The sequence below is a fragment of the Anser cygnoides genome, chromosome 14, assembly GCF_040182565.1.
Source record: "Anser cygnoides isolate HZ-2024a breed goose chromosome 14, Taihu_goose_T2T_genome, whole genome shotgun sequence".
In the NCBI taxonomy this organism is placed as follows: Eukaryota; Metazoa; Chordata; class Aves; order Anseriformes; family Anatidae; genus Anser; species Anser cygnoides.
The window spans coordinates 13,470,672-13,483,933 of NC_089886.1; the positions used below are offsets into that span (position 1 = coordinate 13,470,672).

A 13,262-nucleotide genomic window follows, 5' to 3' on the forward strand; every position below is an offset into this window, starting at 1 on the left:
AGCCTTCACTGCCACACAAGGTACCTGCAGGACTCTGCTCTCAAGTTTAAGGACAGCACTAGACTTCAGCTCTGCTTCAGCAGAATTCAGCTGCTCCTCAAAGGGCAGCGACCTTCCTTCTTTTTTGTGTATTTAAAATCTACAGCAAAAATGCTGAAAAGTGCGTAAAGACTGCAAGTAGAGACCAGTTACATAATACAGTTTAGACTAAATTCCAGCTGCTGTCAAATCTCTTCAATTTAAAAGTTATTGCTGCTGTTTGACACGAAATGGTTCGCATGGGCTGAACGCAGCGCACGGAGGAGAGCAATGATTGCAGACTTCAACAGGCTGCTGAACCCATCCGGGAGCCAGACTTCAGGTGTGACTTGGGCTTTCCTGAATTCTCCTAAGGGTGCATTAAGACAGCCGTTCTTCATTAAGGAATGCATTTTCACTGCGCAGCACAAAGGCTGCCTGAAGAAGTACTCAGGACTTTTTAATTCTTCCATTTCTTTCCATAGGCCTCGTGTTACTACGTAAGAAAGAAGAGTTTCCAGAACGCCCTCTGTAAGCAACCTGGAAGCTCATCTTTGTGGCTCAAAAACACCCAATTAATGCCACGTGAAATTCTCATCAGGCTTCACTCAAGCATGCTCAGTTATTTACTCTACATCACCCAGTAAGCATTACAAGCTTGAAAACAGTATCACTTCAGAAACTTCTTATTTTTAAAAGCATCATCTTTGTCAAACCAGTAACGTCTATGGCAATTAGCGCCCAGCACAACAGCACAGCTCCCTTTCCTGAGCAGCAAACTCCATGACAGGAGAATCCATCGAGGCTTTCAAGCCGTGTCCATCACTTCAGCATTCGAGTGTCTTAAACTGACAGAAACAATATTAAAAAAAAGAAAGTGTAGATTATCTCAAGGCAGATTTTTATCAGCATCTATCATAAATATGGATCAGTCTGACATTTTACTTCATATCTATTTCCACAGAAGCAGTTGCTTGAACGGGCTATGCAAGAGCCCTTCCAACTACACGGATGAATTGTACACAAGTTTAACAGCCATGTGAAAATGCACATGTTCCTTTCTAAGCCTGATGGGAATATAATGCTGTGGGTCGCTATTATTATTAATCTTATTAATAGGCAAATTCAGAATGCAAAACCCATTTCCATTCTGTAAGTCACACGTGTCAGGAGTCAAAATACCCTGAATGGTCATTCTGAAGACAAAATTACTTCTTCCAAAACGTACTGAAGACATGAGCTAGGTATGCTCTTGCCCATTCATTTTCAAGCACCGGAGATGCTCAAGGAAGCTTTAGGAAAGAAGAGCAAACCAGTGCAATTAAGATCAGGAAAACAGTGCACTTGTTTGGAGAAGCCCGTTTTTGTAGCTGTGCTGAACACAGAAACAATGTGAAAAACAAGCATTTAGTAAATCACAAGACCAACAAGTGTAAAACCAGAAGTGTTGAGATCTACTTCAGGTATCCTGAGAGCCACGGCACTCCCGCCAGCACGCAGGAGCTCCCACCAGGCAGTGTAGTGCAGCAGCCTGGGGTTTAACTGCCCCACTTACCTTCAAGCTGTGCTAAAAGCCAATATTAAAAGAAATACAAACACCACCCCCCAGACACACCCTGCTTCAGGCCAAGCAGAAAATGGAAACTGGAAAGATCGGCTGAAATAATCTGTGCCTGGAATGCTTGCTCTGAAGCTGGCCCCAAATGGTTTTTCTCCATTTGCTGCCAAGCACCTCTAATGCAATCCAGACAGTCAAGGACACAGTCAGAATGATAATATGAAAGCATTAAAATTCCTGTTGAAATAGGACCTGTCAAGCTACTTTATGTAACATGATTTATCGTTTCCAAATGTAGTAACAAGGGATTTTATTGTACAAGAGCATGTTGTACACAAAGGGGCTCTGGGTTCACATTCCATGCTAGCCAAACTAGAGTTTCTGACAAACTTTATGCAAGTACGAGTCTGAGTTACTTGTGTCTGCCTGAAAGGGCAGTTACGGGCATTAGAAATTGGTGGGGTACGGAATAGACTTTAAAATGAGACCTCTCTGCACCTTTCTGTGCATACTAAATAGATCTGAACACCTGTGATCACTGCTGCCAAATGCCTCTAAAGCAGCATTCATGGAAAGAAACCTAACACACCCCATTCCTCCAAAGCCTCTCCGTCAAACAATAAAAGTGGACTGTCAAAAAAGCCAAAGGATGTCCTTATTTTCAGTCTTACATGTCAATCAGATAGCCCAGCACAGCAAATTGGTGTCTTTTTCAAGTTCAGTGTAGTCAAACAGAACAGACTGAAAATTTCTGGTTTAGCTTCCAGCTGACATCCTGCACTTTCTAATCTGCGAAACCCCAACCTCAAATAATATGACCTTGTATGCCTCCCATATTCAACGCGGTCGCTGAGATGAAGACAAGCTGCCCAAGCTCTGCACTAATAACACCCACGGAGAGTTACCGCACAGAGCACGCGCTGTCACAACTTGAAGTTTGTGGGATTTTGTGGCTGCTGGACACATTACCTCTCCATCCTACACACCTGCTTCTTAAAGATGCAGAAGTGTTCCGGCTCCAACCAGCCCACTGTTCTTTTTTATGAATTCACTTTAACTACTTCAGATAACTTGTGATGAACGCTCTGTGCGTAAATTTGAGGTAGAGTTGCCCAATACAGTACAAAAAGCAAAAACAAGCATTGTAACTGCTCGGTACACTGAGGAAGATACTGCACCATCTGCTAGTGTAAGGGCTATACTGGGATAAATTGGTAGTACTGTCCAAAAACCTTCTGTTTTATATATTTTATATGGGGGCAAACTGGAGCCAATCAACGTCTACCCACATGAGATCATGAAGTTGTAACAAAATACAATAAAAATAATCTTTTGTGCTTACTCCTGAACTCTAAATGCCAGCTCTCTTACCAACTTCTTCCTTGGTATAACAAGGAACTTGAACAACATTCAAGGAGATGTTTTGTTCTGTCCTCCTGTCTCAAAGTCTGTTATCAATGACCAACCAAACTCACATATGCTGTGAATTTATTTTTTTTCATTTCATTAATAAAATATACACCACGAGCTCCCAAATGCAGCATCACACAAAGGTCTGGCTCTCGCCATCGATTAGTTATATTACAAATTCAGCTGTGACTGAAGCGGGCAATTTATTGCATTCTAGGCAGTTGATCTCGGATCCAAGACCTTGGACTACTCTGCTTTTACAGTGCTAGTCAGAATCAATAATGAATTTCGTTAAACCTCCCCATTCTTGCTGTGCCATTCAGCACTAGCAATAAGTATAAAGCTTACTCAGAGTAATAAAAAAAAAAATCACACTCAGATATTCGTGTTTGCTGTTTGAATCCAGGAGGGATCTGCAGTGCTAGTTTAAAAAGGAAAACTATTTTCTGTTAGAATCATGGGCTGAAATGAGCAGGAGCCTTAATGGAAGCCAGCTCTCCTTGGGGGAAAATGGAAGATGAAGAAGGAAAAAAAAACACTAAAAACTGAATGCTACAATTAAGGGATGAACAGTTGGCATTTTTAGGATATAAATCAAGACACCAGCTAATAAAATGGTGGATGAAGTTCAACAGACAGAGACATTAAGCGATGCACAAGAGAAAGACAATCTGACTTAACGTTCACAAAAACAGACCCCAACAACTACGACTCAGAAGCTAAATCTTCACGGAGCAGTTTCATCAGCCCCTCTGAATGACCCTAAGCAAGGGGGCAGCCACCCTCGCACCAAACGCTAACCGGCACCCAGCCCTCGGGACCAGGCTACAACCAGCTGATGCAAAATTCTGTGAGGGAGACAGATCTAGGCAGGCATCGAGTCCTCCTTCCCCTACAAACCCCGTCCTACTGCACCGTGCTGTTTAGCAACGAGGGCCCAGCCAAAGCTGAAAGGTGGTGGTGAATGTCTTCCTTATGGCAAGCAACTAATAAAATTAGGGCACTTCATTCTGGGAAAGAGGAGGCAGAAGTCTGCTACATGGTATGGCACAGAGAAGGGTAAGCAGGGAATAGCTGCTCACTCTCTTCTGAAATCAGATGGAAGAAACAGCAAACTGAACAGACAGAAGGGCACTCTGCTTCAAACAAAAGGAGATGCTTCATGCGACACGATTAATCTTCTTTAGCAAGGAGCCTTCCAGCTTATGGGTGCTGCAAGTTCATGAGGGTTCAGAATGAAACTAGACATTCATGGGGGAAAAGTCCAGCACGAGCTATTAAACACAGTCAGCAATGCCAGCTCAGGAATTATCCGAGCTACAGACTGCTGGCATCTGGGAGCTATTTTGGGCAAGTTAGACTACATACTTCCCTTGTTACTGTCCTCTTTCCTGTAGGTATCCGCCATTCACTACTCTCAAGACAGGATTCTGGCCTTGATGTAAATTTAGTCTGACCAATTTGGGCCAGTCTTCTGTTTTGAAAATAGTTGTAACAGGTGTGCCAGATAGAAAAGGAAGTAAGATGGACACCAATCCAAGAAAAGATGATACAAACTTCTATAACAAACTAGTGAATGAGCAACTCTTGCCCTTCTTCTAGCTATAGGTTTCATCACCATGCCAGCAAATGCAAGGGTCAAGGGAACCTGTGATTCAATTTATTACCGAAAATTGTTTTCAGACAGAAGTTTCTGCCACACATCATAACACAGCCAGCAACGCTTGAAGACTTACAGAACCCTCGGGGACAGGCCCAAAGAGACAGTTAAACCATGGGTCCAAAACACTAAACTTTGAGTTATAAACTACCTGTGGAAAAAGCCTTTTTATTACCAGAGATCTGAAAGCAAGCCCAGAAGCTAGAGGAAGTCACTAGAACAGAAGGCATTTAAAACTAAAAGGGAATCTGCCTCAAGATATTCCTATGCTTCAGCCTTTTCAGAGTATTGCTCATCCCCGTTTTCTCTTTGAAAAAAAACAGGTCTCTTGGTCTTATTCTACCATTCAGCATTCATGATGCACTGCAAGTACCGTGCAATTAACCGATTTAATGTCCAATTCATTTCCATCTTTAAAGGTAGGATGGAGAAATGCACAACAGGAGATGGCTGGGTGCTGTGGCTGTTGGTATCTCATACATGCACAATACAGTAATAGCAGAGGAAACATTAGAAGTAGCACATCCCTGCTCTTCCTGTAGATGAACCAAACGCTTTTATAGGTCCCCAGCTATTATTCATTCTTCAGCTTCATCATCCTGTATTTTTTTTCTACCCTCAGTATGGATTTTCACACACCATCCCACATTTTCACCATAATTTATCTATTGCTTTTTCCACTCCATTTCACTGAATTTCTAATCTCATTTTCCCAACTACACTGTCTACAATCACAACATAGCAGTGACTTTAAAAAATTCAGTATGCTCCACTAATTTCACAATGTGTTAAAAGAGATAACATAGGGAATACATTCTTTCCATCTCAACATGATTACTTTAACTTGCATAACGGAGACAAGAGTACACAGCCAGAGGAGCAAGATAGGCATTATGGCACAAGGAAGTCAAAGCTCTGAGATCTTACGCAGGTATTGACCATCTATCAAGGAGAGAAATGCAACCAAATCTGTTGTGCGCAAGACTGAGCATTTACTTCCTCCATGTTTTTAATTGGCATCTGGTGGATGTTTTATCCTCAGTCGTGCTGATACGCCTGCATCCAATCCAGCAGCACATTTGTTTGAGGGATTACTACGGATGCCTCATATACTAATAAAACACCCTGCTCTGAAAGGCATTTCAAAGGGCGCAACGTGGTGGTTTGCTCCCCAGCTGCCATCTCCAGTTCTATATAATATCAATGCCAAGCACAAGCTACTTTCACAAGCAATTAAGAAAGACTACATGAAGCACCCAGCTCAGCCCACAGGCTATGTGGGACTTGTCTTTCAGTTTCGCCCAATTACTTTGTCCTTGTCTTCCACTGGTAAACAGAAACCCTCATTTTATTTTCTACCTTTCACTGCACACCTCTGTTCTCCAAATAACAACCACCTAAGTCGCACACGCAGACTTCGGACCACTTATTTCACGCTGAAGTAGCTTTCACCAAAAGACAGCAGAATCACAGGTAAGGAGGTAAGGTACCTAACACAGCAACCTTGCTAAATAAATTCTGCCATCTAAAGAAAATCTCTCTAAGTTTTACCTCAAACATGCTCAGAAGTTTAAATAAGGCTTCACCTCAGCCCCTTATGATTTCTTCAGTCAATCTTAGTTGCCATGATGCTACAAACAATCTCACTGTTGTCATTCCCACAACTTGTCACCTAAAATCAATTCCCTTTAATAATATTTATGTTTAAAAACCTGATTGAGCTTAAAGACTTATGAAATCCCAAGCTTATCACTCAACACTGCTAAAGCTATTAAAATTAAAAACCCCTGGGCTAAGGAAAAAAGAGGCAGCATCTGATAGTATAGCATGATGCCTTCAAACACAGAAGCTCATCTTCATGACATAACACTTTTTCCAACTGTAGAAATACACTCGAGCTCCAAATACTGTATGTACATTATGTGTAGTGTAATGTCTAAACACTGGAGGAAAGCTGCTCAGTTCAATATTTATATCAAACTCCTCTCCAAATTTCCTACTAAATATTTCAGCTTTAATTTTCTATATCACTTCTGATCAAATGGAATAGCAACTGCAATTAACTTGATTCTGAAAACCTATGCCTTCAGCTAAAAAGTTCATACACTTAAACTTCCCAAGCTTCAAAAAAAAGTTAAAAACACTACTTTTTTCATAGGCCTAGTTACTTTATGCAAACTGAGGGGGAAGACAGCCTAATTCTATAGAATTTCTACACAAACCAGTATGTAAGAATCATAACCTAAGAACAGTACTATATGACGACAATAGAACAGAGATCAATTTTAAGGTAAGTATCACAGATGATTTAAATCTACGTTTGATTCTGCCTCCGTGCTGGCCTTCTGACAAACCTTTCAGGACTCCTGGTTAATGTTCAAATCCTGTTTGGGAGTAGAACAAACCAGCTTCAAGACCCGCAGCTTTGACTCCCCCATTTTGGATGATCTCACGGAGCTAAAACCACAAAAACTAAACAAACAGAACAGAAGATACTCACATTCCCCATGTACTCTGAAAGTAGATCCTGCAAGGCCTGTCGCACTGCATTACACTCTGCAACTATCCGTTCCCGTCGGTCATCACGTGTGCAGGATGAATCAGCCATCAGGGCTGCTCCGCTAATGATGCTCTCCAGGCGCTCTTCCAGGGAAGGCCTAAAACGCTCCTCACTGAAGGTCGATGGATCCACAATAATTTGTTTCTGGTAAAATAAAGGTTTTGGAAGTTAGATATCAGACTGAGCAGTAAGTTACTGTTAAGTCATCAAAAAGACCAACACTTACAGCAACCCCCTGATCAAGCATGAAAGGCAACCAACATTCTGGCACCAAGAGTGATTTTCTCAAGTAGTTAAGTAAAATTACTAAAAGGTCCCCCATCACATTAAGTTGCTAGTCATTTCTTGTGCTGCTTTGACAGCTAAACCGAACTTGGCCACAAGAAGTCTCATTATATGAACGGCAAAATCAAATGTGCCAGGACAAATAAAGTTCAAATACAGAACTCTTTTTAACTACATGTCAATCCGGACATGCCTTCACTATTTAAACTTGTCAGATATAATTACCTCATCATGAACCAAAAAAAACAAGAAAAACAAATGTCCAAAATTAGTCCTATATATAGTACTCTGGTGTCCTAGTTTATCCAGTCCTCCTTTCACTAGTAAGCAATTATACAGGTAAATATAATAGCATTCTCAAATATTCAAGTGAAACATCAACATCAATGTTTAAAATAGCAGAGAAATAGATTTCTTCGTGGCAGAAGACTATCACAGCTTTATCTTGAAAGATTATTAGTAAGCACAGATCATGCTGAGAAAAATCAGTACTGCTTATTCAGCCTTAAGCATCTACTCTTCAAGGGGCCAATATCACCCTCCATAGAAAGCTCACCAAGCAGCAGCAGCGTGGAGCATACATCACCTTGTGAGTACTTCCAGGTAGTTTAAATAAACAGGTTCTACAGTTTACTAAGGAACATGATTTGGCCATTTCAAATTTTGCTGGTTTGTTTAGGGTTTGCATAGGTTTTCTTCCAATTAAGTGAGCAGGAGGGGAAAATGATGATAACTTTTTATGAAAGAAGCCCCAAAGTTTCTTGAAAAAGGAGTTTTCCACACTGAGTTTGTACGCTAGCTAACTTCAACGTCACTGTCAGTACAATTAGTCTCCCTACTGAGTAACCACACGGCCTTCACAGCAGGTTTAGCCACAGCACATGTTCTTCTAACAGTCCCATTTTTTCCTCAACGTTTTAGCCATGCAGACACTCCAACGGTAGTATGCTACAACTCCAAAATTGCACCATATAAACGAGCGAGAGAGAACGATTATCTTGTTACCTTCTGGTAATCACTTAATATTTCACCAGCACAGTAGAAACACTGAAGTATTTGGGAGGGCGTGTGCACAACCTCTATTACAAGAGCACAATAGCACTCAAATGTTAACAGGAAATGAAGTGCAGGGATAACATCTGCAGAGAACCTGAACACATTTGTTTTGTCCGTCTCCTTTGGCAAGGATGAGCTGACAAAGCCCTCGCACACAATGCCCATTCAGGCCGGCCTGCTGAACAAGCCCTGCTGCTATCAGGGAGTCGTGCCACACAGAACTAAAAGCTCAGAAGCTTAACGCAGGCTGCAACAACAACAAAAAAATAGTCTCTGGCCGTATATTAGAGAGCTCATATAGTAAAATATGAGCACGTATCAGAAATCATATTAAATGGTTTGAATTAGATTAGCCAATACATGAAAAACAAGTCGGTTCAGATTTACTTCTACATACCAAAGCCAGGCCTCAATGTCACGTGCTGTTACTAGAGCTGCCTTCCTGTCCTACAGGGCTCTGATCAAACCTGTGATCCTCTGGGTGCTAACCCAAAGCAGAGTCTTAAAACTCATGTAGCTGAACGCTCAACTGATGGAATTTGAGAGAGACTTAAAACCCAAATCAGTCCCAAAGATCAAGATAATCACGACATCTTGTTACCCAAGGGGTCACATAGAGAGGCTTTACACTTGGCATAGGGAAAACCTCAAATCGCATTTTATCCTTTAGGGAAATGCTAAAAGAAGTTAAGAAACATGGCAGGAAATTAACACAGAAGAGCAAGGGTGCTAAGAGCTAAAATAGAGAAGGTGAACAATACTTGGGGAAAAAAGCATTATACGTTTTCTGAGCAACAGACTTGTGTTATTTAATAAGTTTAGAGGTGAGCTAGTGCCAAGGTGTTTAAAATTCTGAGACCGAATCAGCGGTAGACAAAATACTGGCTTCAAAAGGAAAGTATTCTCAGTAAAAGTGTATGGCTATCCTCAGTAACTTACAGAATAAAAGATAAAGAATATGACAGATCAGTACAACACATCAGTTTGAAGTGATTTCATTCCCAACCAAAGATCATATTACACTTCCCACTTCAAGTTCTTCTCAATAGGTAGTTTGTGCAATTGCAAATATATTATTCACTTTTAAAAAGTCATTTCTGTCACCTACAAGAATACATTACATAAATATATTATGAAATAATCAATTTCAAATAAACCAAGGACTTACATCTAATGTATCAGTAGGCTAAGAGCTATTTTTGAGCTAGTTTAACTTGACAGCCTTCAATCACTGAGAACAGCACTGCTCCTTTCTATATTCTATCAATCCTAGTTTCAAAAGAGCCATATTCGAAAAAATAAAAGCCTGCTTCACCTGGGACTTGCAGTATTTCAGTAGAAAATGATTTTTCAGGTAATATAAGCAAAAGCAAGCTGTTGCTCATAAATCAGGTGAGCGAAGGCAGCAGTTGGAGTTGCCACTTTTTACATACGGGTTCAGAACTTACATCAAAGTTGTTCAGAGCATAAGCCAGCTCTCCACCTCCACCCTGCTGCTGGGCAGCATCATCTGATGCAGTTGCTTGAGCTGCGTTTGAGATGCCAGTGACCGCCTGCTGAAGCTGTTTGTAGATCAAGTCCCTGTTAGCTTTGTAGGCAGCCACATCAGGGTGCTGCAGACAGGCCTGAGACGCGGTATAGAGAATGGGAACGTTCTTCTGCAGGATTCCTCTGGCTGCCGCCATTTGATCACGGTGACCTACATCTTTCAATTCCTATTAGGAAAATTAAAGAAAGAAGCCGTTTGAAAACAGTCCCCACATTCAATCCATACACTGTCTCCCTGCGTCTTCAAGAGACGGGCAGATTCTTTGGCTAGTATGCTCAAATCTAACCCAACCTTGAGCTCTCCCCATATCCCTATTATTAATAGCTCAACTCATCTTAGAACACAACAGCTCCGCAAAAACTCAAAAAAGTACTGTAGGGCAATTCACAGCTTCACATTTCAAGATCTGAGACATGTTTGCTCCTTGCCACACTACAGGACCAGCACTCTGAAAGCAGACAATACCAGTACATCAGGAGGATGCATAAGTAGCGACCTCAGTTTTCCATGTCTTAAAATAAAATGTGCTTTAAGATGCTTAGACATAAGTGGCAAGCATCATTTAACTGAAGGAAGAAAAAAGAAAGGCAATCTCTGACAATTGCTAACATTAGTCTATTGGCTCTATTTCACAAGTGATTAACCCAATTAATTTGTGCAACTAGCACAGAGATAGTTGTTAAGAAATGCACGCTTGTTCTGTATGGATCAGCTCAACCGAGGGAGCCTTATCATGAATTTGCATCTGAGAAGCCAGATCTTAAACTCCAAGACTCACAACCAGAATGTCTTCCTTAATCACACCTCGAAGATGGAGTTCACTTTCCTTAAGAGACTCACACACTTACTTTTAGAAGAACAAGAGTATCATCTCATTCAGCTTCTTGTTCATCTCCAAAGGGAGAAAATAAATCCAATGACTATAATTACTGCTAATTTAAGATTAAGATTTAAGAGCCCATAGGTCTTTTCCCAAACACTCACTGCTGCAATTCTCTAAAGCATCACCACCTCTGTTTTGGAAAGTAAGTATCATGAATAGACAGAGGTTCTGAGTCCAGCACAAGCAGTAAGGTTTATGAAAAGGAAGAACGAACACAATTATTAGCAACATGAACATTTTCAAGTTACTTCTTAAGCCTTACAAAGAGGTAACGAAAATGAAAAAATGGGCTACTTTACCATACAGGGAAAAAAAATCTGACAGACCCTTCAAAATGAATGGGTAATACAAGACCTCTGTAAGACGCACTCTAAGCAGGGAGGGCACTCCAAGCAGGCTTACAGATTTAACACAACCACTTCCCATAGTGTAAAACAATCCATCATGAAGCAGTTTAAGAACATTTATTGTATTGCCATCGTAACCCCACTCCCATTTACTGCAATCAGATTCTAGATACATAACCAACTAGCAATCCATTTTAAACTGCATCCAGTTTATTTTCAAAGATGAATCCATGCAAGTAAACAAGCAGTGTCAGAGATGCATAAGCAGTTTTGGTTTGTACAGAACAACAGAATAAGAAATATGCTCTAAAAGAATTACGCTGTTTCAGATAAATCTGACTGCCAGTACTTCTACTTCCTTTTAAAGCCTAACTTACAAAGGAGTGAGTCACAACAGTGATGTTGAACAAAACCTTTACACGTGACTTAAGGTTAAGCACTAGCAATGCAAATACAGGACATGCACAAAGCAATAAGGATTTCAAACCCTTCCTCAAACAGGCATTTCCGTGCAAGACTAGCCAGCTATGGTGCATTGCTTGGCATGGCGCAGTGCTCCCTTGGAAAGGGCTGTAATTCTGTCCCCAGCCATGACTTTTGCTCCCTGTTTAAGGGACCATGGTTCATTACATCTGTGCAAATCACAAAGGCTGTGTGGTCTTGTGGTGAGAGCACCAGCCACAAATTTGTATCTCAATCCTCTTTCCTTACCCACACCTGCACTGCTTCAAAATGGGAAGTCTTGACATCCATCAATGCAATTCTATAGAAGCAGCATTTCATTAAGGTACTAAAGCATTAACAAACAAATGCTATCAGGAAAATTTGAGTCAGAGGCAATGTACTACAGCTGAGCAGATTTTCTGCTTACCAGGCAAGTGCCATTCAATTTTCTAAACACCACTGAGTGCAACACAAAGTATTAAGAAAAAAGTAAAAAAAATAAATTAACAGCAGTAACAGGTAGTCCCCAAGAGCAGTAAGGCTGCCTTATTTTCTTCTTTTGAAAAAAGAAAAAGAAACGATATATACATAAGAAAGAGCTGCCATCACTATACCTGCTGCCTTTTGGCTGCCATGATGTTAAGTTTGTCCACCTCTGGTTTGAGGGCTTTGTACTGGATACCCAGATCCTGCTCTGTGCCAGCATTCCTTAGTTTCAAGATACCTTCTTCCACCTGAAAGGATATACAGATATATTCACATATTTTTCCAAGCAATCCAGTACACAGTTTAGAAAGTTATGGGCTTTCAGCATGGGCTTCATAGCAGACAGTGATCTTTCTCTCCTGCCTTTCACTGTTTGGAGAGAGACGTGTCAAGGGCTAACAGTACTTCAGGCTGAGCTACTGCTTCATGCTCACCAGCTACCAGGGACAGCCAGGCATGTGTGTCTGAAAGAGCCCACGGCCCTCGCAGAGCCCTGGCTGCAGCTGTCAAGGGGTAAGAGTGGAGCCCTCAAACCCCAGCTGAAGCCAGCCCAACACCAAGCTGTGCTGCATCTCAAGTTCTGCACAAACCACCCATCTCCTGCTCATAAAAAAAAGCCTTCCTTCTATATTCCACATTCATTTTATTTAGTCCACTGAAGCTACTTGTTCCTACTAATAACTAGTCATATCTGCTAGATACAAGGGAGTAGTAGTCAATAAGAAAACCAAATTATTTCTTTTGATTAAATGATTTATCATCTGCTGGTCACAGACCACAGTGCATTTGTGTCAATACTAAAAGTTGAGAATGAAGTGCAATGCAGAGTCAAAAGCCACTGACAACATCTGTCAGTTGTTTTTACGCTCCTCAGTTGCACACTTTCTGCTAAGAGATAAAAAAAACTGCCAGCATCACTGCTCCAGAGGCAAGCCGCTGAGAGGGAGCTCCAGGGTCAGTACGCCCAGGCACGAGGCGAAGCCACCCAGCAGAGCCAGCGCAGCGT

The 13,262-nt window shown here is 41.2% G+C and overlaps 1 protein-coding gene across 1 annotated transcript in view; it reads right to left on the reverse strand.

Annotated features, from left to right (window-relative positions):
* The window catches only part of CTNNA1 (catenin alpha 1), a 114,679-nt gene that overhangs the window by 76,057 nt on the left and 25,360 nt on the right, over positions 1-13,262 (reverse strand). The window contains exons 5-7 of the mRNA XM_067005529.1: positions 12,385-12,504; positions 9,996-10,262; positions 7,147-7,350 (exon numbers count right to left, since the gene is read on the reverse strand). Coding sequence (XP_066861630.1) covers positions 7,147-7,350; positions 9,996-10,262; positions 12,385-12,504 — 591 coding nt within the window. The remainder of the gene's footprint in view (positions 1-7,146; positions 7,351-9,995; positions 10,263-12,384; positions 12,505-13,262) is intronic.